Below are 27,387 nucleotides of genomic sequence, written 5' to 3'. Positions count from 1 at the left end.
TTGTTCACATCTGCAAAAGTACCGGTGTACATAGATTTTATCAAATTCATCTTTCCCAGAGTGTCTCAAATCATTTGCAGAAACTGAGAAAAAGCAAGGACAGCATAAAGGCAAATGGTTTGCTCAAACAAAAAGGAAGAACAAGACTCCTCTCTCTCTTGTATGGGAACCGTGGACTGAGAAACAAAAAGCACGTATCTAATACAAGCAGTCATTTTTCAAATGGTCTGAGTTAAAGCATCAGAAGAAAGTACTGCTTCAAACTCAATTCTTACACTGTATAATGGAAGCCACCTTTGAATAACTCTATTAAAATTTAGTAAAAGGAAGACAGAATTGAACTAGTGGGTTTAAAAGATTAATTTATGTTAATATTCAGCTTATTCAAGGACACTGTCTTAAACTATTCATCAATCACTGAAATATCATGAAATATTGTGCTCTAAACTCCAAGGTTATTAACAGTCATGTTAAAGATTCAAAGATCAGAAAGGGACTTCTAAAGCCTGAGCAATTATTAGTTTCCTCTTATGTAAAATATCAAAAGTCTTAAAATGGAGTTCTTAGATGTGCCAGTAGAGATTAGTTTTTAATTAGACGCTGTGTAGGTTTATTTAGGGAGTCCTTAAAGTACAGTACAGGCTATGACAATCCGGAACATTAAAATCACTATAAACAGTTGTTATATAAAAATACATCCACACAAGTTAATGTGGAATCGAAATTTGGTCACTAAATAATTACTGCAGAATACAGTTCTAATAAACAATAATATACAACTGATGCAGACATAAAATTTGGCAAGGCTTCCAAACCATCCCCTTTTTTAACCATTACTAAAAGAACAAAGCTATCTGATTTGTCTGCCAACACTCAACCTACATTTTCAATCACAGTGTTGTAAATTAAGGCACAGCGAGCTATAGATTTTAATCATAGATTAGATCCTTCCTTAAGCAAATTGGGTATCTTGCAAACCCTAATATTAAAGTTGTGGGATGCCCTATGTTATCTGTACAGGAATGGTGCATCTCACAACTGGTTAAGGTTTTAAAGCACCAGCGTTGCAGAGCCAGCAGAGAACCCAAATCTCCTGCCTTTTAAATATAACTTGAATTTCTTGTTTTGTGAAGTCACACTAGTTCTACCCATGCAGAAACATCCATTTTATCTGCTCGTGTCTTCTGCATATCCTGCATCATCTGCTTTTTGCACAGCAAAAGCTCTTTACCACATCATCTAAAAAACTGTAACATAAGTACGCTTATTCTGGTGACAGAGCAAATGAGCAATTAAACATTATGTTTATCTGCAGGGTCTCTACTGCTCCTCATTAGAATTTTGAATGATCAGGAGAAAAAGCTGATTTTATAAAATCTGGCTTTGTGTTCCATGCATTGCAGAGGAAGAATATGTGAAATTAATCAGTTTGTAAATTTGCACCCGTTTCTGTCGAAGGTAATATATACAAAGATGTATTTGCTACAGATCTTGTAAGAAGATTAAAAAAAAGACTCTGAAGCAAGAATGCATCCTGCCCTACCCACTCTATATTCCTACTGAAGTATTTTAATACACTTACTAATTTAAGACCACCCTCTATACTAGATACCTAATTATATGGACTTATTTAAGTTCAAATGTAGGCAACTCATTTGTTAAATCACTGGAAATCATTACAAAATCTGCTGTTGCTTCCAGAATATTTGAGAAATATAAATCATATAGCATTTTTTATAGAGAATAACCATGCAAAAACATAAGTAGAGAACTAAGTGATTCACTTGAAAACATGCAGAAAATTGGAGAGGCGATTAATACAGTAGATTAGGACACATGGAAACATGCAGTTTCAGACTTGGTTTACCTTGTAATAACAGGATTGTGTATACCATATAAATGCTCTTTATGATAACCATTATTACCATTTTCCATACTGTAATAAAATAAATACACCAAGAAAAAACATGTTAACTATAAGATGCACTATGTACAGTATGGCTTCCAAGACATGTAAATGGATGATGGTATTATATGCAAAGGTAAACTGTTTATGTACAATAAAAGGTATCTTTTCTTTTGTAACATTCAGGAGTATACAGTAACTATAATCTTAATATTCTCCAAAAATTAATTATTAAGATATTTCTGTAGACTTGGATAGTCTAATGTAAAGTCTGGTGAAACAGACTTTGTTACTTCTGTTGAAGTAACAAGTTAAAAGAAAAATATAAACCCTCCCACCTGCATAAAGTAATTTTACCAAATACCAACAAAAATGTCTTACTTTTCCAAGGGTATAGTTTCAACACTAAAAAACACAAAAAAGGAGTCGTTAACTAGACAACAAAATAAGTAAATAATTTTAGCTGTACATGCCTGTTTCTGCTCTACTGACTTCTGAATGTGAAATGAAAAATGATCAGTGTGAAACTGGAGGGATGCAGTGCACAGGCTAACTGAACAACGAGCAAAACAAAGAGCAGAAAAGAAAACAGTAAAAACAAAACTGATTGGAAAATATGTAAGAACAGTTATCATAAAGTAAAATGCCAAGTCCCTGAGACAGAGGAACTGCAAGTGAAAAAGGAAAGACTAGTTAGGAATAACTAAGACAATAAGGAAGTAAATAGTTAATTCAAGATTACAAAGGAGGTATAATTCATATTAAAGGTAACTTAGCAAAGCTAATCATCTCTACACTAGCAGATATTTATATAAAGACTGTACATAAAGCTACGAAGACTCATTCTGAAGTAAGTTTCTCATAGTCAGAGCTGGCAATATCTACAGTCATGACAAGTTGAGTTTATCAAAGTCCGTCAGCATGAAGCACTTTGCAGGCACCAACCCAAGCCTGCGGTATTTCACAAGCACGTGCAGTTCTGTCTGACAGCACAGCTTAATGATTATTAGCACCTTCATGTGAAACACCAGAAAAAATATTTAAACCCATGTGCCATTTAGCTGGCTTAGAAGCATATACTTACTCATCATACACATCCTCTGTATCCATTCTACGATAGTATTTGGAGAGTTTCACAGCAAAAATTATGGCAGGAATTAAAAATATTGAAGAGCCTCCCAAACCAAACCAGAAGGTATTCTGAAACAAAACAAAATCCCAGATAAAAAGATTGCAGAGAACGGCTACTCAGAGAACACAGCAGAAATTATTGCCTGTGCCTGTGCGCTCTCTGAGGCTCCCTACACTAGTGTGGAACAGGGCACGTTAAGCACTTCCACAGGAAATGTGAACTAAAGCATGAACAGCACTATCTTACAAATGTGGCCAAAAAGAACACTGTCCAAAGATGCTCAAATTCATACAGGCATAGTGTCCTAAGCAGTAATTTCAATGCAATCAGCACTGAGCTATAAAGTGATTTTGTCTCTCTGCATTAATTTGCAGCCACATTTTTTCTTGCTGAAGTTATTATCTGTGATTCTTTAAAAACCGGAGCTTCCAGCACTTTCTCAAGGTGCTGAACTCAACTTGCTAGCTGAAGCATGCTTACAAAACTTATCACACAGGCGAGGTGAGTTACTATCTGATGTTAGAATCATGATTTTTCAAATTTGATTTGAAATAGCTGGAGGCATTTTGACCTATATGTGACTCAGCTAAGTTCTATCACCGTGAAAACTGTAATCCATTTACCACTGGATGGCTAGCTGCTACCCCAAGAACAGAAGCTCTGTAACTTACGAGTGATCCATCTGGCAGAAGATTTCATAATAAACAATTATCAGGGTTAGAGTAGCTTTGATTATTTGCATACATTTATTCTGTTATTATGATTATTACTTGGCCAAAATTGTGATACAACAAAATAATAGCTAGGAAATGTTTTAGGTGGTTCCTATACATTACTTGTTGTTGTTGCTTATTCTGTTCTTATTATATGCTTCTCTTTTGCAAGATGAAAAAGCCAACACTGGCCTTGCATACTGCTAAAAGTCATGCTCTAAGTCTACATTGTACAGGAATGATTCAATATCAGTCTGTTGCAAGTCATGTGATAAAAAAAAATCCTTTTGTTTATTTACAGTTCAAATTTGAATAAATTTAGTAAAATAGTTAATTTTACAGCATTCTTTCTACTTAAATCCTAATTTTAATGAAAACATAAATCAAGTCCAGCGTTGGTTGGTTGATCCAGATTGGAATGTTCTTTTCTTGAATAACATTGGATGTGATCCTTTATCATCATACTTAAAATGGTCTAGATGAAATAATCAAATGTAGATTTATGTTCAAAGACTTTTCCACTTGGTGTCCTGATTTTGAGTAACAAAAAAGATTTCTTACCACAGAATCAGTTACATAGCTGCATAAAAATATATCCACTGCTGTATCTATCACATTGGCAATTGGCTTGCATGCTGCTACCTCCATGGCAATCTGAAAGACAGACATTAAAGAAAACAGTTTGAGGTACATAACAGACTAAAAGAAGAATCTCACATCTTGCTTACAGCTACAGTTACTGTTTACTATATTGTTGTCTCACTCTCTCTAAATTTAGAATAAATTCCAGTGGGATATGCTATCTACTGAATTTATAAATCTTTAAAACATCAGCTCAATTTCTCAAAGACTGAAGCTGAAGAAAGAAAAATAAAGATGCTAATGATATGATATTAATTTGAACTAAGCAGGGTCAAGCTCAGTACATTAGCACCAAGAGTAGACTGCAGGCTAGCCCTGGAAAAAAGATAATATACTAAATTTGCATTTTATTCCAGTCAGTACTACTCATGATTTCTAGTCTACTTCAAAGAAAACTATTTATAGAAGACAGGTTTCCCTCTTCATACCTAGCACAAATATCTTGAAATTACTGAAATCACAAAACATGCTATCAACATAACTTTTCTATTATTACTATTGAGTTCCTTCATGTTTTTAAAAGCAGTGTCTCTCAAAAAGCAAATGCACCTTACCGACTCCTTCACCCACTCAATGTATTGCTCAAAGTAGCCAACGATGGTGTCCATGTACTTCTTTGTTTCCTAAAATCAGACAGAAGTAAGTGAACCGTGGAAACAGCTCCATGACACTGTGAACGAATGCACTTAAATTAGATAAAGCTTACCTGGACAATAACTAGAGAAGCATTGTTATTTATGAGAAGCTGGGCAGCATTAACAGCACTAATGACATTTTTCACCTTTACCTGGATTGAAAGAAAAGGCTTTTAATATAAATGAACCCCTTTCAAGTAGTTACAGTGACTCTGCAGCCACTGCCATTGACCTATTCTCTTGATAAACCAGTAGCACTGTCCTGATAAAACTTGACAAAACATGCAATTTCAGATAGAGTCTGAGCAACTTCAGACACTAAGCCTCAGCCTAAGGATTCATGACCATCTGACAAAAACCTCACACTACTAAAAGAAGAGGAGTATCAGTGGTTATGAACAGCAACTTATGCAACTGAATTTATACACAAGACCAGCTTTCTCTTCTATTCTGTTTGGCTTATTTTTTTTCCTTTCCATAGGTCCAGAGATACTTTCATCACCTGGGACAGACAATCCTTGGGACCTACAACAGTGACCAAAATCATAAGAAAACTAAATTTAAGATTTTACTTAACCATAGAATTTAAAGCGTGCTCTGTTTCAGGACACATCAGTATATACACATGTACACATACACACACAAAGCATAGAGGAACAACTCTTGATTACTAGCTAAAGCATTCAACATCCAGAAGGTTGGACACATTCATACACTTTGTCAATACATGTGTAATCCCATCAAGTCTCCCAAAAAACATACACACATACAGCCTTTACTTGTATTTCTTACATAAACTTAAGGCTCAAACACCATCTTTTTCTTATCAGCACCTTATTTCCATGCCTCTTACACTCACCATCCAGGGTTAAAACTCATATTCTGAAATCTGCTTGGTCTGCTGTTGTGAACAGGTCAAAAATCTTAATGGGAAGAACCATGGTAGGGGAGGACCATCAAGCTGTTCTAACTAGGATCTTAAGTGCTAGCACAGCTACAGGAGCCAAAGCAGACAGGAGCCAAAGCAGACTGGAGATGACAGAAAGCTTTGCTGCCACAAAAGTAATCATCCTGCTGCTTATCCTCCTCAAGCTGGCAGAGCCTGAAGGCAGCTGGTTTCAGTATGGTGCAAGCACTAGCTGCTATTTACAGGGGAAACATGAGCTGCTCTGGAGAAGCCTTCCTACAAACCCACCTTCCCACAGTTTGGCTGATGCTGCAGAAAGAGGAAGGGGATGACTATAATGCTAAAGTCACAGGACCTAGTGGGAGCAGAACACTGGATAAGAGCTGGGTAAGAATGTGGATTTCAAAGCTCTATTTTCTCAGATGTATTTTGGGATTTTGTTTCTTGGTTGTTCTCCCACTCCAAGTTTTGCTTTTGATGACTCTATAAAAAAATCCTACCTTTTTAGTAACATATAATCACAACATATTGAACTGTACTTAAGTGTATTTTATCACCTGATAATCAAGTTTACAATCCGTGTTTTAAAAAGCATTCTATTTTACCCCTCTGTTCTACAAAGAAGGGAAGATCAAGGTAGAAAAAGCTGTGCAGAAGAGATGTGTGAATCTCTGTTACCACCTCAATGCATTAAGTAGCTTTGTAAGAACAGAGCAACCAGAAAAAGTAAAAGCTGTACTGAAAATATACTCTATGCATATGTGGTGGATGATTTAAAAAGCAATAAAATGTTTCTGCTGACAGAGAGAAAAGCTTACCATAAGTTCAGATGATGTCCTCTTCAGCAGCCTAATGCTCTGATTTAAAGTGCTCTATTAGAGAGAAGGAGAAGAAAAAAAATTAAAGATTTAGGTCATCCCTGTAGGTAAGAGCATACTTGTTTTAACACTGCATGTATGCTTTGATTCTGGACTGATTATTTTGTTTCTAATATGACATAACACATTGTATATAGTAAATGCAGTTGAATTATCTTAAAACTAATATATTGTGTTTTTAATTGATTCAATATTTCCAAAAGAACTAAGTAGCTATAAATTATGTATTGGAAGACTTCAAATTAACTGAAAACTAATAGCAATACAATGAGAAAGATTTATCTGGGGAAAGAAAGAACAGTGAAAAGTCAGAACTGAGCCTTCAGAGTACTTCTATATTGTGCATTCTTAGAAGGGAAAAAGCACTTACCCTAGCTTTAACATATTTCTTGACAGTCAGTTTTGTTAAAGGAAAAAGAGATGAGAATAATTAGGAGTTAATTAGAAAGAACAGCATTGAATCAGAGGCCTAATGACTTTTTCTTTTTTTTTACAGGCCTTTGATAGGGGCAGCAATACTATATCTGATGCTGAGATAAAATAAAAGCCTTCACATCATGTAGAGGAAAAAGCCAACAGTTACAAGCTGCATGAATGAGACTCACAGCTGGATGTGATACAGATCAGTGCCTGGCAAAAGCAGTCAGAAAGAGCCCTTTCACATCTTGTACTGCATCAAAAAAGATTTTTCTTTGGCTCTAAGTGCTACTATTAGGGGCTCCAGTTCCAATGTTGGTACATCACTGTGAACTTCAGGAAATAAAGCGTAAAAGTCATAACTGCTTTTATAACAGATGACAAATGATAAGGAAAAAGGAAAAGGAATGATTTAAGGTTAGAATTTTGGAAAATTCTCCTGCTTCATCTTCTATTCATATATAATCACAAAATAGAAAAAAAAGAGCTCCCAATATTAGACAGTATTATAAGGTAGAAATATCAGAAGTAGGTTAAATATTTATTAAATGCACACTTTACCCAGATTACTCTTTGATGACAATATAAATGTAATCTGTGCTTACATACTACCAACTACAGCTTTCTAAACTGTATTCAAGATTCAGGGATTCATATTTTTTTTTTACAAATATGTTTAAATATCAATTTAATATTTTACCATAGCTTGCTCCAGTGGAACAACTTGCTGGCTATGAATCATCCGAATGCTGTTTGCGTGTCCTTTTAAGGCATTTTCCAGTGCTCCTTTTGGCTGCAAAAAAAAATGAAATTATGCCCTATTGTTCAATAGTTTCACCCCTTTCAAATAAAGGAAAAAAATACAAACTGCAGTGCAAATTGCACATTATTTGCTGCAGAAGAGCTGATGCTAACAACAGGATACGGCAAACTGAACTCAACATAGAGAAGGGAAAAAATCACCGTATTAATGATTCAAAGCTCAGTAATGAAAGCACGCATATTAAGCTGCTTCTCTGTCTGTATCATCACTGGTTTCATAGAAGGGAATTTCCAGAGTGCACTGTTACTTTAAAGAGGGAACTCTGCTCTGCTCCGGCCTGTCCCTGGTGCAGGGGTGCCCTCCACTGGGACGAGTGTTCCTCACTGATGCTCACTGCTTTTATTTTCTGCAGTATGGACAAGGCTCCTGCCTTCTGAAGCGCACAGAAGTTTCAACACTTCCAGTCAGTAAACTGGGAATGTATCATCTGTGAAGGATGCTGTTCCTTTGAGCGGCTTCCACTGCTCGGTCAAAAGATGTGCTCATAGCCTGGTTTTGCAGCCTGCACACATACCTACAGCTCACGGCAACATACTGTAAAATTTGATTTCAATCTCATAAATACATTTATTTTCCATTTCTTTTTCATGGCAAAGTCACTTGGCTCCCATTGTTAACTCCATTTTGGAAATGGAAGAATTTTAGACCTAGACACTGCTGAGAAATCATTAAACACTGGGGATGGTGGGCAAGGTAACTGTGGGTCTGTCTCCACAGGACACAGTTCTGAGGATTCAGAAACTGCTGGAACTGCAGGAAGAGCTTTCCTGAATGCAAATCCAGACTTGTTTAGAGTTGAGACCTCTTTCAGAAAATGTATTTCAAGATGTTTTACCCCAGACAGTCTAACAGTGCAACTTTTACTGAGAAAACTTCAGCAAACATTTTGTACTGATCTGACAAAAACAAAATGGAAAGAGCCATTGTTTCATTTGTTGCATTTGTTGAAAACGTGCCTTTTTTCAAAAATTATCTCAGGAAAAGATGTGCTAGTGAAATACCAGAGAAAACAAATGACTAAGTGAATGGCCATGTTAATTTTGCTTGAAGACAATGACCTAAGAAATAGATGTACTGTAAAACCAAAAAGCAAAAGAACAACATTTTTAGCTGCACGGCTTGCAGGTGTTGATGTGCAGACGTGTTTGCTTCCTGGAAGTATTCATGTGAGCAGTTATTTCAGGTTACCTCTCTGTTCTGAGAGGCAAGAGTGCTCAATACTGAAGTAAGGCTACAGAGCAGCTTCAGCGTGCTTTGTACTGACGAGCTGAATCCCCTTACCTAATAACATCCATGGGCAATATTGCTCCCTCCTCCACACCATGGTGTCTTGGTTTGATTGAAGTTTTTTTTTTTTCCATTTCAGTGTTAAAACATGCATTTCGTGTTGTGAAGAGTGCCAGAGAATTCAAACTAAATGCTCAAAGTCAACTCCAAAAGTTTTTAGATGCATCTATTCTCACTTCTAATGCTTCCTTTAGTGTCTATTACAAAAAATAATGAAAAACCAAGCTGCCAACAAAATGTATTTTCCTTCATGGATCTAACTAAAGATCTAACTAACAACCTTTAAAGAGACATCTCAATTCTATTAAGACACAACATGTCTGAAGAATCTCAGCTTCCACTTAAAAAACAGCCTCTCCAAACAAAAACTTTCCATCTGATAACCTTTAAAAAGGCAGAATAAAAATGGAAAATGGAAGTGTAGTGTAGCCAAAGCTATTGGTATCAGTTCCAGTTAGCAGACATCCTAAGTGGGTAAAAAGGCAACATGTGACTCACCCACTGTGTTCAGAGGATAACTACAACACAAAAAAATCATGAATGCAGGTCTGACGGAAAAATAAATGCAACAGAAGTGATTAATTTATGTAGAAACACAACAGTGACCTTTACTAATGCTGCCCTCTCTCGGGAGAAAGGATGGAAATCTGATGAATTCCAAACAGCAAGGTCTCACTCTGCTGTCTCTGTCCTTTTGTGATCCTAATGACTGTACAAATAGTACACATGCAGCATAACTCCCTCTCCCATACCACAGTGTGGGGATTTGTCTTGGGCCAGAGCAAGGTAATCCGGTGTCCAAACTGACTCTCATTTTGAAAAATAAATGGAAGGTGATCTTGACACAGATACAAACAAATCAATCACGTATTTATTATCTGTTAACACAGCTGTGTCATTCTGTGCACATTCATCTGTGGGCAAGTTGTTCTAACCTTTCAGCAATGCCAGTGTGTCTACATTCAAAAAGTACTACATAACAGACTGGATTTCTTTTGTGAATTTTGCCTCCACAGTGGAGGCCCAGTTCCCAAGAGAGGCCTTATGAGTTACAATAGTATTTATTTCCTTGTAAAATCTTCTGCTCAGTAACTGAAAGAAAACTGATTCAAATCCTGTTTTCCATCATGAACTAAGCAATTTTTCTGCTGTCTGAGACATAAAATATAGAAAACATCACAGGAAATACTGCAGTGGACTTAAGTGACTTCTTACGGAAACTGTGCAGCTTCATAAAATTAAATTCCAAAGCAGAAGTTGTACAACTGTTAATATACAAAACTCAAGGATTAGTTCATATACAACACTGTTTTATCAAAGTGTTTCCTCATATGACAATGAACCAGGCATATGTGCCCAAAGTACAAGAACCCTCCTGTACAAAGTCTAAATACTTGGCAATATATAATTAGTAAAATGCAAGAAATTATTATATTGCTGAATTATACTTACCAGCTGGTCTGCTCTTGCTTCTAAGTCATTAGCAAATGACAAAAGATCAACCTTGGTAACACTTTTATTGATCTAAAACAAGATTTGAACAGCACAGAAAGAAAAGAGTATTACTGCACGTGCAGAATGCACTTAATCACATCTCTTACATTGTCCATCCTTCATTTCTTCAAATGTTTAATGAACTTAACTTCTTAAATGCTTTAGCACCAAGTTTTATGCATCTTCAATACCTCCTTTTCCAGACAAAGGCAGATTTGTCTCTGTTTTGCCCACTTTTATTTTTATGCTTCATTCCAGCTACGTACCTAGATTACGGTGGTCTCACCTCTGTCAAGTATGCTCCAAAGTTTATCCCTTCTATTCCTGAAGAGCTGAAATTCAGAAGATTCTCTTTCCCAATTTCATCCAGCAGAATGATTTTGCTGAGGTTTATCTGAATGTGTTCAATTCTAAGCGTTACGTCTTCTGTATACTGAGAAGGAAATAAAACACAGAGGTAGTTTGCACCTGGTACATCTCTGTATCCCTTCTCTCATATAAAAGCATCTTTCTTTTCCTGACTGATCACTTCCATGAAGAAGCACACAAACAACTTCCCTTTCACTTACATCTGGTTAGTTTCATTAACTTTTCCAGAATCCAGGTTAGGTTCCTCCCTTCCCTGTGGTATCGACACAGCCTGTCCATGGGACATTCTAGCCCACCCGTGCAGCTTTCATTCCAATGAATTACTCCCTTCCCAGCCTCTACTACTATGCAAACTCAGACAAATGTCAGTAACTCTTACTCTTCACTGTATAATTACCATATATTATAAATGCATTGTATTGTATGAATACATATATATGTATATATATAATGGATATTATATATTATCTGGGACAAAGACTATACGTATTAAGTGTAGAAACAACACTTGGCAGAATGGAACGCAGACTCCAAAGTGTTGCTGTAAGGCAGGACTGTATTACTGACAACCAAAAATTAACACACTCATGTATTATTACAGCTTAACTGAAAATATTTTATCTTATCCCTCTCTCCTCTCTTCCAAAGCTGGAAACACTCTTAAAAGCATAGCATATTGTGTCCAAGACCACATAAATATGATTGGAATTCTTTTTAAATTAGGTTGGACAGTTTTGTCTCCTTGCAGAATGTACTGCATATTAACATCTAAAATCCTTTAAAGCTCGGACAAACTACATCATGTTCAAGACCAAACACCTCTTTAGCTCTCAAAAATATTCATGAACCCACCGAAACTTTCCTTACTTACCATACTAATATTCAAAAATTCATTGATATTGAACAGGTGGTCCAGATGAAGGGAAGTATAAATTCCTTTGTTTTCCTTGCAATCACTACAAAAATAAAAATACATGCGTCAGCCTGGAAATCACCTTAAGGACAGAGAGTAAAGAGAACAATTAACAATATTTTCACATTTGAAGAAAACCAGTCCCTTAAAAAAGTGTTCTGGCTATATTTTTTGAAGCTTTGTCTATAAGAACACAAGTAATTAGCAATTTCTGATGGTCTCAAAGATATGAAACAGTATTTTGAAGAGCTCAACTGCTGCTGTTACACCATATTACGTTAAGATCACCCCTAACAACTCATTGATAGAAGATCACTTTTGCAAGCAATTCACCAGAAAATCAGAACATGGTCTGGGCCATGTGAGATTTGTGTGTGTGCCTGAAATATAAGGCTGGAGTATAATACAAAACCCAGATATAAATGGAACTAAATCTTGACCCACAGTTTCACATACCTGTATACTTTTTCAAAAGTCAAGTTAATATTTGGATTTTTAAAAAGAATGCCAGAAAGATAGTTTTTCCAATGCTGATTTAGTAAGTAGGGAGTATCCAAAACCTACGAGACAAAATTCAGTGATGTTACTGTAATACTGTGTTTTCACTGCATGAGTATATTCCTATGTGATCTTTTGACACATTTCCACATCTAAGCTTATCACTTGCTGATGGAAATAAAAGCAGAAGAGCAAATTCAACCTCTCTGGTGTAGAAAGTGTATATTAAAGCTCCATGTCACCAAGAAATGCTAAATTACAATTCAATTCATCTCCGATAGAAGACAGGCATGCAGTATTTACATGGCAAAGCAAATTAAATAAAAAAAGGATGAAAGTCTCCACTCAATGTACAAATGGAAAGTAAAAAACAGATCCAAACTCACTTGAGGTGTCCCCAAAAGAATAATAAACCATGCATAACTGACAAGACCATTAAGACTTACAGGGAACCTATTCATTGTTCAATAATTTGAATATGAGTAACTTCACCTTGAATAAAGTTTTATCTTCAAAGGGCTCACACACCAGTTTTTCTATATTTCCACCTGTGACAAAAGTAAGCACCACTACAATCATCAGCACCCAGGAGAAAAGAAAACTGAATCCAACGCCACTGAAAAAGAAATAATTTACATAAGTTTTTGTTTTTTAAGAAGAAAATGTACATACTTTGATTAACAGTGAAACCAATGATAAGCAGCTGTAGCATTTTTAGAGAATAAGGCCTGGCGGATGGCAAAAATGCTTTTATTTTCCAAGAGCTGTCTGAAATTTCTTGAATGTTCCAGTCCTGGAAAGTTTTCAGTTAGAGTGCAGCTAAAATAGCAACACTCAACATTGCAGTTGGCATGAAAAGTCCTTTAAGAGTTAAGAGCAACAAAAGCATATAGATTTCTTTTTTAAATCCAAATCTCTGCCCCTGTGCTCTCAAAAGACTGTAACACAGATTTCAGATGCTATCTTCTGCACACCACACAAATGATACTAAATTCCTTCTGGGAACTTTCAAGAGCAGCCCCAAACCTTCTGAAGTGACTTGATAAAATCATGTGTTTGAAGCCTCCTCATATGGCTTATTTTCTTTTATTTATTTTGAGCAAGTGCTTCAATATATTAAAAAAAAAAACAAAAAAAACAAAAAAAACAAAAAAAAAAAACCAAAAACCAACCCTATAAATTCCATTTATACTTTCAATTATTTGATACAGTTCTGGAGTTTCCAAATGAGTTTACACTGACAGTCACTACCTATAACACTTTTCATACAAGAGTAGATTCAGATATGATCTGGAATCTACTGCAGGAAAGAGCAACCCAAGGCCTAACTGTTTCACTGAAAGTATGTTAGGTAAATGTTGATGTTCTAATTATTTCAGAACATGTACATTGGTAATAAAAATTCTCTTCATACATATGACCTTTAAAATCAATTTAAAAAAAAAAAAACAAACAACCCTCTACATGTATTTTCTTTTTCACAAGTAAGTGAAACTCACGCCATAAGAAAGTTTCCTCCAGTGTTGGAAATGCAGCCTCTGGTTGTTGGAGAAGCATGTTTATCATAACCACAGGTTCCACATAGCAACCCAAGATAGTAAAAGATCACAATCAGGACCACCATGCAGCAGAGAATGAGACAACCCAGCCACCTAAGGAATAAAGCCCAAATGCCTGGTTATGTGCAAATAAAGAACACACTGAAGACCTGCAGAACACTTCAGGCAGTGCTATATTCCTCACTGGCCCATCTGTGGTTCTTGCTGGGCAACAAGTATCAGCAAAAAAACCCCTCTTTTCCTACACCGGCATACATTTTGGGCTAGGAATCCAATCTCTGATTACAGACTACTGAAGGGCTGGGGAACAAACCTTACAGGTGTTCTAAGGTCCAGCTGCTATATGCTGCTTGTACTGCAGTGTCAAACTCGAAGTGAAACAAACCATGAGAATCTGCCTCTGCTGCGTCAAATGGTAATTTGTTGAAGAAGCAAATGAGACATTTATGTGTACGGATTGGTGATTAGTCATGAAGTACATAACTGCTTTTGCTGTAGGCCTTACTACATTTTGCTCACCATTATGTTGGGCCTGAAATTGAAAATAACTTTATTTGAAGCTGTTAAAACCTAGACTTTATGTATGTGTTCTGGAGTGCTTTCAGTGAGCACCTTATGAGCAGTTTATGGAATTTGATCAGGAGAAAGATGTCGGTAAGAACAGAACTTTAGCTCTTTTTAATAAAGTTATGAAATATTTCCAAGTCACATATATGGAGCACATTCATTTATTCACATATTTCATATCTCCTCCTAGCTTTTTATCCTCCCCCAATTCCCTGTGCTCTTTCTTTTTGCTTCCACCATCAATGTTCCCAGCTTATATTTCTGACATTCCTTTTCAAGTCTCATCACAAAAACTTAGCAGGTAATGAATAGGCTAAGGGAAAGGTTATTATGACTACAAAAAAGGGTTCTTAAGGTTCAGCCTCCTTCTCACTTTCATTTAACACTGCATTAAAACCATTGGCACATGTATTCTGTAGCAGTGAAGTAGTTTAAAACACAAGCAGATTTTGATAAAGGGTCAAGAGAAATGTCAAAATATAGGGAGAACTTGATGAGCTTGAAGATTGAAATAAATTCTAGACAAAGTAAACAGTTTGAAATAAAAAGCTTTATGCTTCAAAATATGAAATTATTTTTCAATTATAGAAATCATACAGGTCTCAAACAGAAAGAATGTGTGTAATAGACCCAAGGACAAGTACTACATCAATTTGAACAAGCATAAAGATTCACAAAGTGGGAAGCAAAATCTATGCTACTACTACTTTGCAGTAGGAAGTCCAGCACCTTGCCTGCAACTCAACAAAAAGAATTCCCAAAAAAAGGAGTTACCCTAGAATTATGAAACTATCTGTTTCTTCATGTATTACATCTTCTGACGTATATCCTTCCTAAAAAAGATAGGAAAGCCTGCAGAGTAGAAGTCATCTCTTGCTCTGTACTGGAACAGCACCCAGCTTGATTTGCTGCAGTCAGGGTCTTTACTAAAACACCCAAAAATTTGCCTTACAGCATCTTGATTTCACTCTTCATCATTAATAGTTTCAATGCCCTTTCAGAATATTAAAATATTACATTAACACATTAGTTACATGCTACTGCATCAACTGTAGGTAGCACTTCACTCCTGCACTGTTTCCCATTTAGTATGTTCGTACCTGTAGAAATCATACTGCTCCACTACTGGAAAATAGTCTTGAACATACGCTTCACTCTGTGTCAGATATACTGTCAAATCTGCTATAATCTTCTGGACAGGGAGAGTTTTTGTGAAGTTACTGATATTTGAACCGATGGATTCCAGCACATTTTTGATATCTAAAAGAACAAATGTATTTCACTATTACAGATTCACAGAAGAAATTTACATTCCATGTACGCACTATAAAATGCTGTTAGGCCTTTCTGCACATACACCAAGGCAAGCCATGGAGACAAGCATGAGGAAAAGACAAGCAAGCAACAAAAGCATTTAGCTTCAAAGTAACACAATGGCATTTAAAAACACACACTTTATATTTAGCATTCAGTTTAATGATGAAAGATGTAGATGTTGAGCCAGAATCGCTTATCTTGCCAGCTTAAATCTTGCTTTTCATGCAACACTGCAAATGGTAACGCTGAGTGAGACAATTAGCCACCAGGTTTATGAAAGAGAAGATCAAAATCTATTTAAACTTCACCCCTTGGGAACACAACACTGAAACAAATTAGACTGCTTATATTGATAATCTATACCACTTATTTCCAATCTCATTTAAAAAGATTAGCTAAATTCATTCCAATTAGTTAGCAACACTCTTGAGATAAAGATCAATTAAGCCAATTTTTTTCCCGAATTATGAAGAAACCCTGTGTTTACGATTTAGATACACACTACTTAGATACACAAAGATGTGATTCATTCACTTATCATACATATTCTTTATTTGTAAAATGCAATTTCTGTCTACTCTTCCCCTTATCTCAACTTGGAGAAACTGCAGAATGTGTAACTGGAGGTTGCTACTTGGTAGTACGCAGCACCTTCATAGAATCACAGAATGGCCTGAGCTGAAAAGGACCATAATGATCATCTAGTTTCAACACCCCTGCTATGTGCAGGGTTGCCCATCACTAGACCAAACCACTTCCTCCTACTCCAACAACAGCTGGACATGTTTTCAGGTGTGTGTTCTGATGTTTCTCTTCCAATCAAGCTCAACCAGGTACCAAAATGCTCATTAAAAAATTAATAAATGAACATGAAATTTCTCTAGTAGAACTACTGGTTTTGTTTGATTTGATAATGAAATTCAGTTTTTATAATAACAAAAAAGTGCAGAAATAATAATGGATAAATTAAGATGGTCTGTGTTTATGGATATTGGCAGTTATTGAAAATGAGCAAATCTGTTAGATTTCCTAATGAAAAGTACATCACATTTTTAGAAAACTGGCTCATTTTAGGCAAGTTCACACAGTATACTACAATTCTATACATACTGTGTTTTATTTTGCCAAAAAAAAAAAAAAAAAGAAAAACTTACAAGGAACAGCTGTATATTTATGCAGAACAGGTCCACAATGCAAGAACAAAAATTAAAACAGATTAGTATGCATACATTATACTACATTTCAGTCAGTGTCAAGTGTCCAGGTACTGTCAAAAAATCACAGTTCAAAGCCAGAGTAATAAAGCATTATCAAACAGGCATTACGGTCCATGTTTTACCTCTCCTTTGACATCTGCTACGTTTCAATTCAGCAGCAGGCAGGATCAGCTAGTTGTTTTGTTGCTGTGGAGTTTTTTTATTTGTTTGTTTGTTTAAACAACTAAACAGCTAAATACATCATAGATACACCACTGCTCATGCAAACTAGTCTTTCAACCCAATAAAAGTAAATATTAGAATGCAGTTGGGATCTCACCATTTCTCATTTCTTGAGTAGTACAATGCCCAGCAAACAGAACTCTTCTTCCATAAAATAGCACATGGTCTATTTTCAGACTATATTTTGGATCTTACATTGAGATGTACTTACTTTCTATGCTTTTCATGGCACCAAATCTTAAAAGAAGATTTAAACTTAATTTTTGATACCCTTTAGCCCAGGAAATATATTATCAATAAAAGAAAACAAATGCATCCATAACTGATGCAAAAGCATTAACATTAAACAGTTGAAGTGGAAAGGCAGTTTCCATTGTCCTTACCTGATAAGATGTTCTTAGTCTGATTCACTACTAAGTCTGGAGTATCATTAAATGCTGCATAACCCTAAGAACAAAAGTTGGGAAAATTAGAATAAGCTTCTCATGGACACATTACTTGCAACTTTTTCCACTGTGACTGAAAGTCCACACACGGTAAAATACACATGGTAATACAAAAAAAACATACCTTATCACTGCACATTAGAAAAGGTCAAAGCAAAATATAAAGTCAGGTGCATTTCAGATTTCATTCATTCACCAGGATATTCCTTATAAAATCTCTACATTTAATTACACACACATCAGTCACCATCGTTTCAAACTTTATAGTACTTTTGCTTGACACTTCTCACTCCTACAAAACTAACACGTACAAGAAGACTCACTAAGTGAAGGGAGTTACTACATACCAATAAAACACCCTCTGCAATCCTAAATGTTTCTTACAAACAATGAAATCCAGCTACCTCTGATAACACTGTAATCTTCAGTAAGAAGGGGAGAGGAAGGATTAATGCTGTGGGGACCAAGCTCAGTAGCTCACACTGACAGAAGGAAGAAGCTACTGCAGTGGAGGCCTGAAGCTTTTTCCTGCACACCTGATCCCTTCATAGGCAAGCAAGGGTGCAGGTCTCCAGCACACAGCCTGCAGTCCCCTACACCGTCCTTTTATTCCTAGCAAATATTATCAGATTGCTAGGTTCTTACACTGCTCTAACTACTCCAGATTTGCAAAAATACTAATAGTAATTGCATTAGATCCACTGTACTAGATTTAAGATTGAATATGCGCATTTCAAGATGACGGGAATAAGCTACAGTTGATTAGAAGACCATGGATTTTTATTTTTTAATTATTATCTTGAACCAAAAATATAGAGCTTACTAGCATATCCACGTTTCTGCCTTTTGCTTTTTAAGGACCGTTCTTTCAAATAGACCATTAGCTACACACTTTTGATGTGTAATATCCTGTGGATGTAAAGCACCACATTCATACTTTTAAACACTAAATCTTGGTCAAACAATGGAATAATACAGAGAGATATCTACCATGAGCAACAATGAGGTGGGAACAACAGAATTCTGCTTGGGAAAGCCAAGGGAAAACAATGGATACTCATGTATCCCAGTTTATTAATTACAAGTTTATAAGCCTGTTGTGAAACATACCTTCTGAACTAGACTAGAAAGGTCTATTTTAAGGACATCATTGACCTTCGCAAGCTGTGAGCTCACCCCTGGCAACTAGGAAACAAAAAGCATCCTTAAGTCACATCAAAGTAGCAGTCTTAATACTTTACTCAATATTTCAAAGATAGGAGTGAAGGGTAAAGAAACTAGAAAGACTGTTTGTCATAGAATCTTTGTAGCATACCCCCGAAACCTTTGTTGTACAAAAGCAAAGCTTAACTTCAGCATTTCTGGGAGGGCAGATTCTTTTCCTGCCCATAGCAGCACTTTAATGTAGCTGCTTGACACACATTTTATTCTTTTCCACACAGAAAATGAGAACAGTGACTGTAATTACCCAGAAACACAGAGTTAGTGAAGGTCACTTATCTCACAAGTGCCAGCATACACTGAGCCATTAACTTGCAGAAATATTAGCAGGCTTATTTAAGGCAATCACACTGTGAGTCTGAAAACACTCTCTTACCCCACTGAAATTGGCATTAATGTTCAGTTGATGTAATGAATTCCTGATGATATTGCAAGTTGAGGCAGCCTGAGCTGCAGCGCATGCAGAATCATTGAGGGTGTTGCTCAGGTGCATTTTAACATCTGTCAAATTTCCATGAAGCCTCTCGGTGCCTTCCTGCAAAACTTCTACAGAGACACTCACGTTTTCCAGTGCTTCCTTCGTTTCTCTGATGGCTGCAAGAATGCAACATCATTTAAAAAAAAGAAATTTGTTAGAAACCAGATACCATTACAGAGGGAAAGTGTAAATACACATGTGTAAACACTATGAGCTTCTTGACAATACTGATTTAAATTATCTTTCCATCCCACCCAGAAAAACCCTCTAGTACCAAATACAAGTTTATTGTTCATAAAAACAGATTAATTACATTCTCCTACAAACAAATTAATGTGCTCAACCTACTTTTACTGAGATTCTACCCACTTTTCAGATTACTCTTTTCTACTAATTCCCTCTTTCTTCTAACCTGGTTGTTTTAATAAAGAATTTCAATGCTTGGTTATCAGAAAACAAAAGAAAGCCCATATCCACAAAATAGTATTTTTAAGGTCAGTTGTAGTGCAGTTCAAGAATTACATGGCTGCACGAGGAAAGGAAAAGAGATCAAGTTGCATCAGCTAAGCACTTATGCACATTAACACTTGTCTGCCTTAGATTTTGTCCCAATCACACAAAAGAACGCTAAACACTAGTTTTAAGACAAAAAAACCACACAACTAAAAATGCACAAATGTACGAAAATAAAGCACACTTCACACAACACAAGGTTCTCTCTCTTTTTTTTTTTTTTTTACCTTTGATAGCCCTTTCCACTTTGACTTCAAGACAAATAAGAGAAATAAAGCAAAAAAGGAGAATGATAATGAATGAACGAGAAAGGATTCCAAAGAGAATTCATGGATTAAAAAACCCACCAAGTGACACACGTTTAAGGATGATTTTCACTTTACTCTATAATGTGTACCTGATTCCTGAAAAAAGAAAATCTTCAAAAGAAAAAAGAATAAAGGAATATTTTCTTTAAAGGGAGATGGAACAAAGCACAAACAACATTGAACTGAAAGATACAATTAAGAAATGACGGTTGTTGGCACTCTCATACTAGGTTTGACACTGATGACACTCAACCATAGACCTGTCAAAGACTAACCTGCAAAGAACTACAGACAGATCTGAGAGCACAGCTTTCCTAGTCTCCTTTATAATCCCTGGAAAGGGACAAGCACCTGAAGTGGGGATTGCAGATTTCATTTGCCTTCAATGACTGCTGAAACTAGACATCAACAATGGCACTTATGTCTTTGTTTACTTTTTAAATACATTTATAAATCTCAGAATATTGGATAACTACATTTTAAAAGAAACATCAAGGCATTGAAAAATGGACCATGGTACTGCATAAAGCAATCTCATGTTGCACACCAAAAAAATGAAGCTTGTCTTAGGGTGGCAACAGAATATTAATACAAGAACATGCACATCTTTACCTCCTGCCATTGTCAAAGCTGCATCAAGTGCGGGACGTACTTCTTTCCCCAGCTGCTCTTGAACTCTGCTACCAAGCAAAGGTCCAACATCTGCAGCACAGAGAGATGAAAAAATCATCACATCCTAGTTCAGCTTTAACTACTTTTTAGTATAGGTGCTATCAATCTCTTACTGAATGAAGTATACATAAGGGACTACAATTTCTCTAAGGCCTGACACAGTTTTTTTAATGGCAATTACTACCTTTTATGGAAACAGATTTTCTTCACAAGTAGTCTTAACAAGGTCTAACATCTGACAGGAATTTTGTGGCATACTCATTCACTATAAGCTATGGTTTTGTTGTGCAAGAAAAAGAAGAAAATAGTTTCCCATTCCTGATGTGTCAAGGTGACCCACAGCCCAGACCTGACAACCATCCTCGCCAAAATCCCTTAAGCGTGTTATGCATGGCTGCCAGCCTGCCCTCAGCATTCAGTGCTGGCTTCAGGCTCACACAGATCCATCTCCTCCCTCGAAGCCCTCCTGCCTCACTGCCCACAAGCAGAAATCATCTTAGTTCAGCAAAAATGAGAAGGGGCGGATGCAGACAGATGCAGAGTTGAGATTGGTGAAGCATCATAATGCAACTTCAGGTAGTTGCTGGGTCTCCTCTGTATTCAGGTTACTGCAAACAGCTCTTGGAGCTTTTGCTCCTGATGAGATTGGAATACTGAATGCTACAGAAGCATCCATTACTGTCAAGACTGCCATTTCTAGCTTGGGATGCGAATTTTTATCAAGCAGAAAAGACTTTTCAGCGTTTCCTTAGGGTGGGCAAACCGAATTCATCTACATTTCTCTCAAGGTTTATTTTACTGTTGATTCCCTTTTAATGAAATCCTTTTGTCCTCAGGTGTCACACACTTAATTCTGGTATCTCAGTACTGTACAAGAAAATAAAAGCTATCTTTATTTATTGATGAGCACTCCTATCACAGATCCAGTGTGTTAGTTCCCATAAGCTAACATATTAAACTTGCACCGAAAGTAAATAAATATTTAATTTGAATTCTTGGTTTGAAAGCTAGAAGCTAGTACTTGAAGTGCAGATATTAATTTATTTTTCAGCTAGTGTTCTTGTTTTTAAAGGCTTACACAATGCCCAGTTTTTTTAGATATGAGTGTTCTTGCACGGAAATAGTTAGGAATATGTGCAAATACTGCTTTGGCTACTGCCTTCAGAGTGCTTTAGTAATCCTTAGTAGACACACTGACTTGAAGGTATGTCAAGCTTGCTGCACTGAAAACTGTCATTATAACATGCTTTAAACTGATACCAAAGTATAGACTCTAGGAATCAAAAGTTACTATCTTTGCTTCCAGCAATCCTGTTCACAATCAGTTTTGGTATTTCTGCACTGCACTTCAGTCTGAAATGCAGACCTGTACACAAGCTGACATCCTTATCAGTACATGTTAATAATGTATACTGAATTCTAATCTACACTGAATATGATTGCCCTTTTCTATTATCACCATTTTTGAAAATTCTGAAAAAGTTCAGTGGTTTGGTTCTGTCTGTTTATTGAGAGGTTTAAAAGGTGATGCCTCCTATCATGACTGTACTGAAGGAGAAGGTGAAGCAATTGTATTTCAAGTGTTATTTCTTGTTCTTCAACTGCTCATCCTGAAATGCCAAATACAATAAGCAGCTTTGGAAAGAAGATAAATGTGTATCTCAACTTCTAGCTGAGCAGAGGACAAAGAGACAACAACAAAAATAAACAAACGCAGAGATCTACAGTTATTGTAACCACAGCAACAGCTAACAGCTCTTCTCCTTCACATTTGGCTCCACAGTAAAAACTCAGGAATAGTACTCTAAAAAAACACAAGTATTAGTGGTTACTGCATTGTAAAAAAGGGAAAAAATACTGCCTTGATTTATTCAGTAAGCAATTTAACAAAAGACTTATTTCAGAAAATAGTCTGCATTACAACAGCTCCAAGTCATTTTATACGGATAGAATCTCAGATTTTAGTCTCATTTAACACTAAGAACAATCATTATGTTTGCAAAACATATAATTTAAATTTCACTTTGCATTATGAGCTGTTTACATTATCTTATTGAAGGCTTTCAGTAAACAACACATCACTAACCCCCTCTAAATCAAAGTACTTACTATTTAGGTCAGAGAGCGCTTTATCCTTAGTTGTGTTGTACTGGCTCACCAAGTAGTCAATTTGCTGAAAAAAAAAAAGATGATATGAAAAACCATTAAAGTAATTGGGGAAAAAAAAAAAAAAGTAATAGTTTCAAATAATGAGTCAGAAATTGCCACTCTGAAACAACCCAAATATCTGTGCAGCAACCCTCTCCCTTCCCCCAAATTCTGGAGTTCTACTGCTTTCAGTTAACTAAATATTTTAAAACCCTGCTTGGCACAACTGCACATAAAAAGAAGGGTTTTATTGGGAAACACTGGAAGATCTCTGGGGAAAAAGACTCAACGTAAAAATGTTAAGTGGCAGGAACTGTGCAATACAAAGACTTCAAGTCAGTCAGGCACAGTATGTTTCTGCATGTCTTCATCCTTCTGATTTGATTTTCTACTAGAAAAAGATGATTTCTCTTGAAATAAGAATTGTGCAGCAAATTTATGGGATAGTGGTTCTGAAGCAATTCACAGTCTAGACTGGCTTTTATGGGGACAGCCTGCCAGAGTTTCCCTTACAAAAGAAGCTGGTCATTCTGCCTTAACACAAATGGTTTTCACTGACAAACAGATCTGGTCCAATTGCAACTTGGGTTCTACCACGGCACTGTGTCAATATGAAATATCAACTTAGTTATCACCAGTTCCTGGTTCTGTACAAAAGGCTATTAAATAACTATTCCTGGAGGAAATCTTGCTACAGGTATGAAGTAAAATTGATTTCTACATGTTCAAAGTAATACAGTGTGAATCCTAAACGAGTCATGCAGAAGTTAATATGCACAGTAAACATGCTTCCAATTCTAAACAGAAGTGACTCAGATGTGCACAGAAGTGTATTTGGCTTGCAGCCTCAAGTTTTCAGTGGAGTGAAGAAAAAAAGAAACTAAAAAAACACCCACAAAACAACCCATACACCATACAGCAGTAGATGTAATTAAATCACAAAGTATGAGACAGACTCCTTTTTTTAAAAAAAAAACAAAGGAGAAAAGAATAAAAAGAGCTTTTCCTACCAAGAAAGATGTAGGCTTTTTTTGCAATGGTTGGTTAGTGTTTCCCAAGCAAACCTGATGACTAACATTTTGCAGGTCTGTAAGGCTTGCACTGTTTCCAGCAATGTCATAGACAAAATGCGATTCATATAACTAATAGTGTTAGCATCAGCATTCATGTAGTCTGCTAATCTGCTATGACAAGAACTCTTTACGTGTGACTACTTTCAAATCCTCCTATATGTTATACACCTCATACTCACGAGGCAATGACATCAGTTAGGATTTCAGAGCTTATAGCCAATGAATTGGATTCCACAACTTGTTAAAGAAACGGAAGTCCTTATCTTCAAGAAGTCCTTACATGAGTGTGTCTATACATGGTATCAGTGTACCTCATCTGTCAGAAATGACTTGTAAGATGTATCATCTAGTGATTGCATAATCAAGTGCTATCAAGTCTAAGAAAGAAAACTTAATTCTGCATACGAACAAAAAACCTACTACATAACTGAAACTTTGGGGAACTCCTGGCACGAATGTTCAAGTCTTGACACTTTTAAATTCCACAGTTCTAGTGTTCTTCTCAACCTTTTAGCTAGTGTCTCTTTTTTTTCTCTATTAGAATAGTTTCTTCCATGTAACAAGATCTTCTACTCTGATATTTCCTGTCACATGCCTATGACTATAATCGCTCAGTGGAGAGGAATCTAGTGGGTTCTGAGACTATCAGTTTTATCTTTCAATGCAAGCTTTCTCTCTGTGCTCCAAGGCAGCTCCACAAAAGACACCCCTGTCTCAAGAGTTTCTTGATGTAACCTCCATTTCCTGACATACACCTGCACCACCAGACTGTCACAACACATTGCTCAAATTAATCAACTTCCAATATTGAAAAATTAAACTGCGCTTCTCAGATGCAGTGTAGTTCAAAAGCTGCTCTAATAATGTTTGTTCTCAAACATGTATGGTCATGTGAAAGCTTCTAACCACATCTCATTCACTCTACTTTATGAGAGTGACACACAAAGAATTAACACCACACTGTGGTTGTAATTTCTTTCAAACAGAAAGAAACAATTATTTTCTGCAATACTTCTTCCTTATACATCTCCCCTCCCACCCTCATTCCCCATAAAGAAAAAATTCTTTACCGCTGGAGTGTCGTTAAGGAAAACTTTCAGATCTTTAAAATTACTGTTGACCAGTTTCTTTGCTCCTCGGACTTGACTAGTTAAGTGTTGGTTGGCAGCATATGCACAGAGCACTCCAACGCTACAAAAAATACAGATAAAATATTTATTACAGTGAATGCCTGCCCTAACATTTTAAATCAGAACAAAAGATACAGCAAAAAAACTCTAATGTTATGAAAATAAAGGTCTCCCTAAACTTATGCTTTGTCTTTTTTACTGTGATATCTCATATCCACCACTTGACAAAGTAGAGGAATAAGCTGTCAGGGCAGATATGGTGCTACTAAGGAAAACAAAAAAGCAGTGTTAACCCACAGACTTTAGAAGTTAATAAATTTACAGACACTTACCCATCTGCACTGACAGCATCAGCAAACATGTAAATTGTATGCAGCTCATCAATGTTACACTCTTTCACCACTATCATTATTGCTGACATAGCCACAAGCAAATGTTCATAAAATGAATATGAAAAGGAATATTTTACTTTTGAAAACTTCAGCAACATTTGCTCATAATGGCTCTATTTATTTACATAATTATATACATCTTTTAAAAATAGTTCCCATTAGCTCTAAAAAACATATAAACACTTCCTGATAATAAAACAAAAGGTGGGAAGCAGAATAAGACTTCCAATCAGCACTGCCGCTAATTGCTTCCTATTGGATCATCCCCACTGCAAAATTCTAATCAAAACACAGTAGATTTGCACAAACATCAGATAAAAAGGCAATTAAAAATCCCATAAGAGCCTCCAAAATCTTTCATAGCATACAAACTACTCAGGTTTTTGTTTTGGTTTGTTTTTTTTTGTTTAACTTAGATGTAAAATAAACAGAAGCATGATTTTTTTGTTTGTTTTAAATCCATCTCATACTCACAACAGCTAACCTTTCAATTGGGAACAACCCTTTGCAGTTACAGGCACCAGGAGACAAGCAGGGCGGTCTCAGGTAGGGATGCACTGGTGAGAGCTCCAGGGCTCCAGGGCTGAGCACAAACCCACTCAATGCTGTAGGGTTTAACTGGTAGACAGCACAGAACCACTCATCAGAGGCATGACGCAACCCCAAAGGGGGAAGCACTGCCTGAAGCCAAGCAGCCAGATGCATTACAGGCATTTCTGGATGGCACATTAGTTCAGGCCCTCAGTTGTGCTGCAGTGTAACAGCTCAGCACTAGTAATTAGGCAGTATACTGAAAACAAACATTATGGACATCCAAACAACAGAAGGGAGTAACCATCACAAAAGGCACTGGGCTCCTCCCAAACTGACAAACTTCATGTGATGGCATTAAGAGGACCTAATATTTTAAAATAGGACTTTAAGGAAATTTATACTACCTCCCTACTGGGCAAATAAAATTCCTGCTCCAGAGAATTTAAGCTCAAAGTAAGCCATAATATAGGCACTCAAATGAGAAATCAGATGGTGGATGCTGAGTACCTAGAATAATGTGATACATACATCTCAGGAAGAGAGGAGCAAACACTCTGATGAGGCTCATCTCTTCTTTTTATCAGTGATCCCAAACAAATCTTCATCTGTGTTTCGCTTTTCCTATTTTAGCTTAACCAAACACGGTTAAGGCTTGCTCTCCTTCTTTCAAGTACAAGACCTTTTGCTGCTGACAAACACTCAGTATGAAAAGTTCAGTTTTAGAGCATGACAAAGTTAGAGATGGCTTCCTCCTGTACCAAAATTGCAGCCCTGCCTTTAATGCTGACTACCAACTTCCCCAAAAGAAGTCGCTAACAAAGGGCCACCAACATTCTCCTTACTACTTAACTAACAGCAAACAACAGGCAGCTATATTTCCAACATGGCCAAGCCCTTGTGCAGCCATTAACATCAGCTTCTACTACAGAACAATGAACTTAGGATGCACAAAATGCCAAGAACCTGAACAACCTCC

At 36.4% G+C, this 27,387-nt stretch overlaps 1 protein-coding gene across 8 annotated transcripts in view; it reads right to left on the bottom strand.

The window, feature by feature from the left end:
- Positions 1-27,387, bottom strand: part of PROM1 (prominin 1) — a 58,138-nt gene that overhangs the window by 2,163 nt on the left and 28,588 nt on the right. For 3 of the 8 annotated variants that reach the window (XM_090139644.1, XM_090139643.1, XM_090139646.1), the window contains 21 exons: positions 25,426-25,546; positions 23,244-23,307; positions 21,075-21,164; positions 19,540-19,757; positions 19,053-19,127; positions 17,880-17,943; positions 15,841-16,000; positions 14,114-14,266; positions 13,107-13,230; positions 12,573-12,676; positions 12,075-12,159; positions 11,121-11,267; positions 10,793-10,864; positions 7,931-8,023; positions 6,754-6,807; positions 5,100-5,180; positions 4,948-5,016; positions 4,313-4,405; positions 2,991-3,106; positions 2,288-2,311; positions 1,868-1,936 (listed from right to left, as the gene is read on the bottom strand). In XM_090139644.1, coding sequence (XP_089995770.1) covers positions 1,868-1,936; positions 2,288-2,311; positions 2,991-3,106; positions 4,313-4,405; positions 4,948-5,016; positions 5,100-5,180; positions 6,754-6,807; positions 7,931-8,023; positions 10,793-10,864; positions 11,121-11,267; positions 12,075-12,159; positions 12,573-12,676; positions 13,107-13,230; positions 14,114-14,266; positions 15,841-16,000; positions 17,880-17,943; positions 19,053-19,127; positions 19,540-19,757; positions 21,075-21,164; positions 23,244-23,307; positions 25,426-25,546 — 2,076 coding nt within the window. The remainder of the gene's footprint in view (positions 1-1,867; positions 1,937-2,287; positions 2,312-2,990; positions 3,107-4,312; positions 4,406-4,947; positions 5,017-5,099; positions 5,181-6,753; positions 6,808-7,930; positions 8,024-10,792; positions 10,865-11,120; positions 11,268-12,074; positions 12,160-12,572; positions 12,677-13,106; positions 13,231-14,113; positions 14,267-15,840; positions 16,001-17,879; positions 17,944-19,052; positions 19,128-19,539; positions 19,758-21,074; positions 21,165-23,243; positions 23,308-25,425; positions 25,547-27,387) is intronic. The other 5 variants (XM_090139645.1, XM_090139647.1, XM_090139648.1 and 2 more) reach the window with 3 other exon arrangements.

Source organism: Phasianus colchicus, chromosome 4 (genome assembly GCF_987193195.1).
Source record: "Phasianus colchicus chromosome 4, bPhaCol1.hap1.1, whole genome shotgun sequence".
In the NCBI taxonomy this organism is placed as follows: Eukaryota; Metazoa; Chordata; class Aves; order Galliformes; family Phasianidae; genus Phasianus; species Phasianus colchicus.
This window is presented reverse-complemented; position numbering and strand designations above follow the sequence as displayed.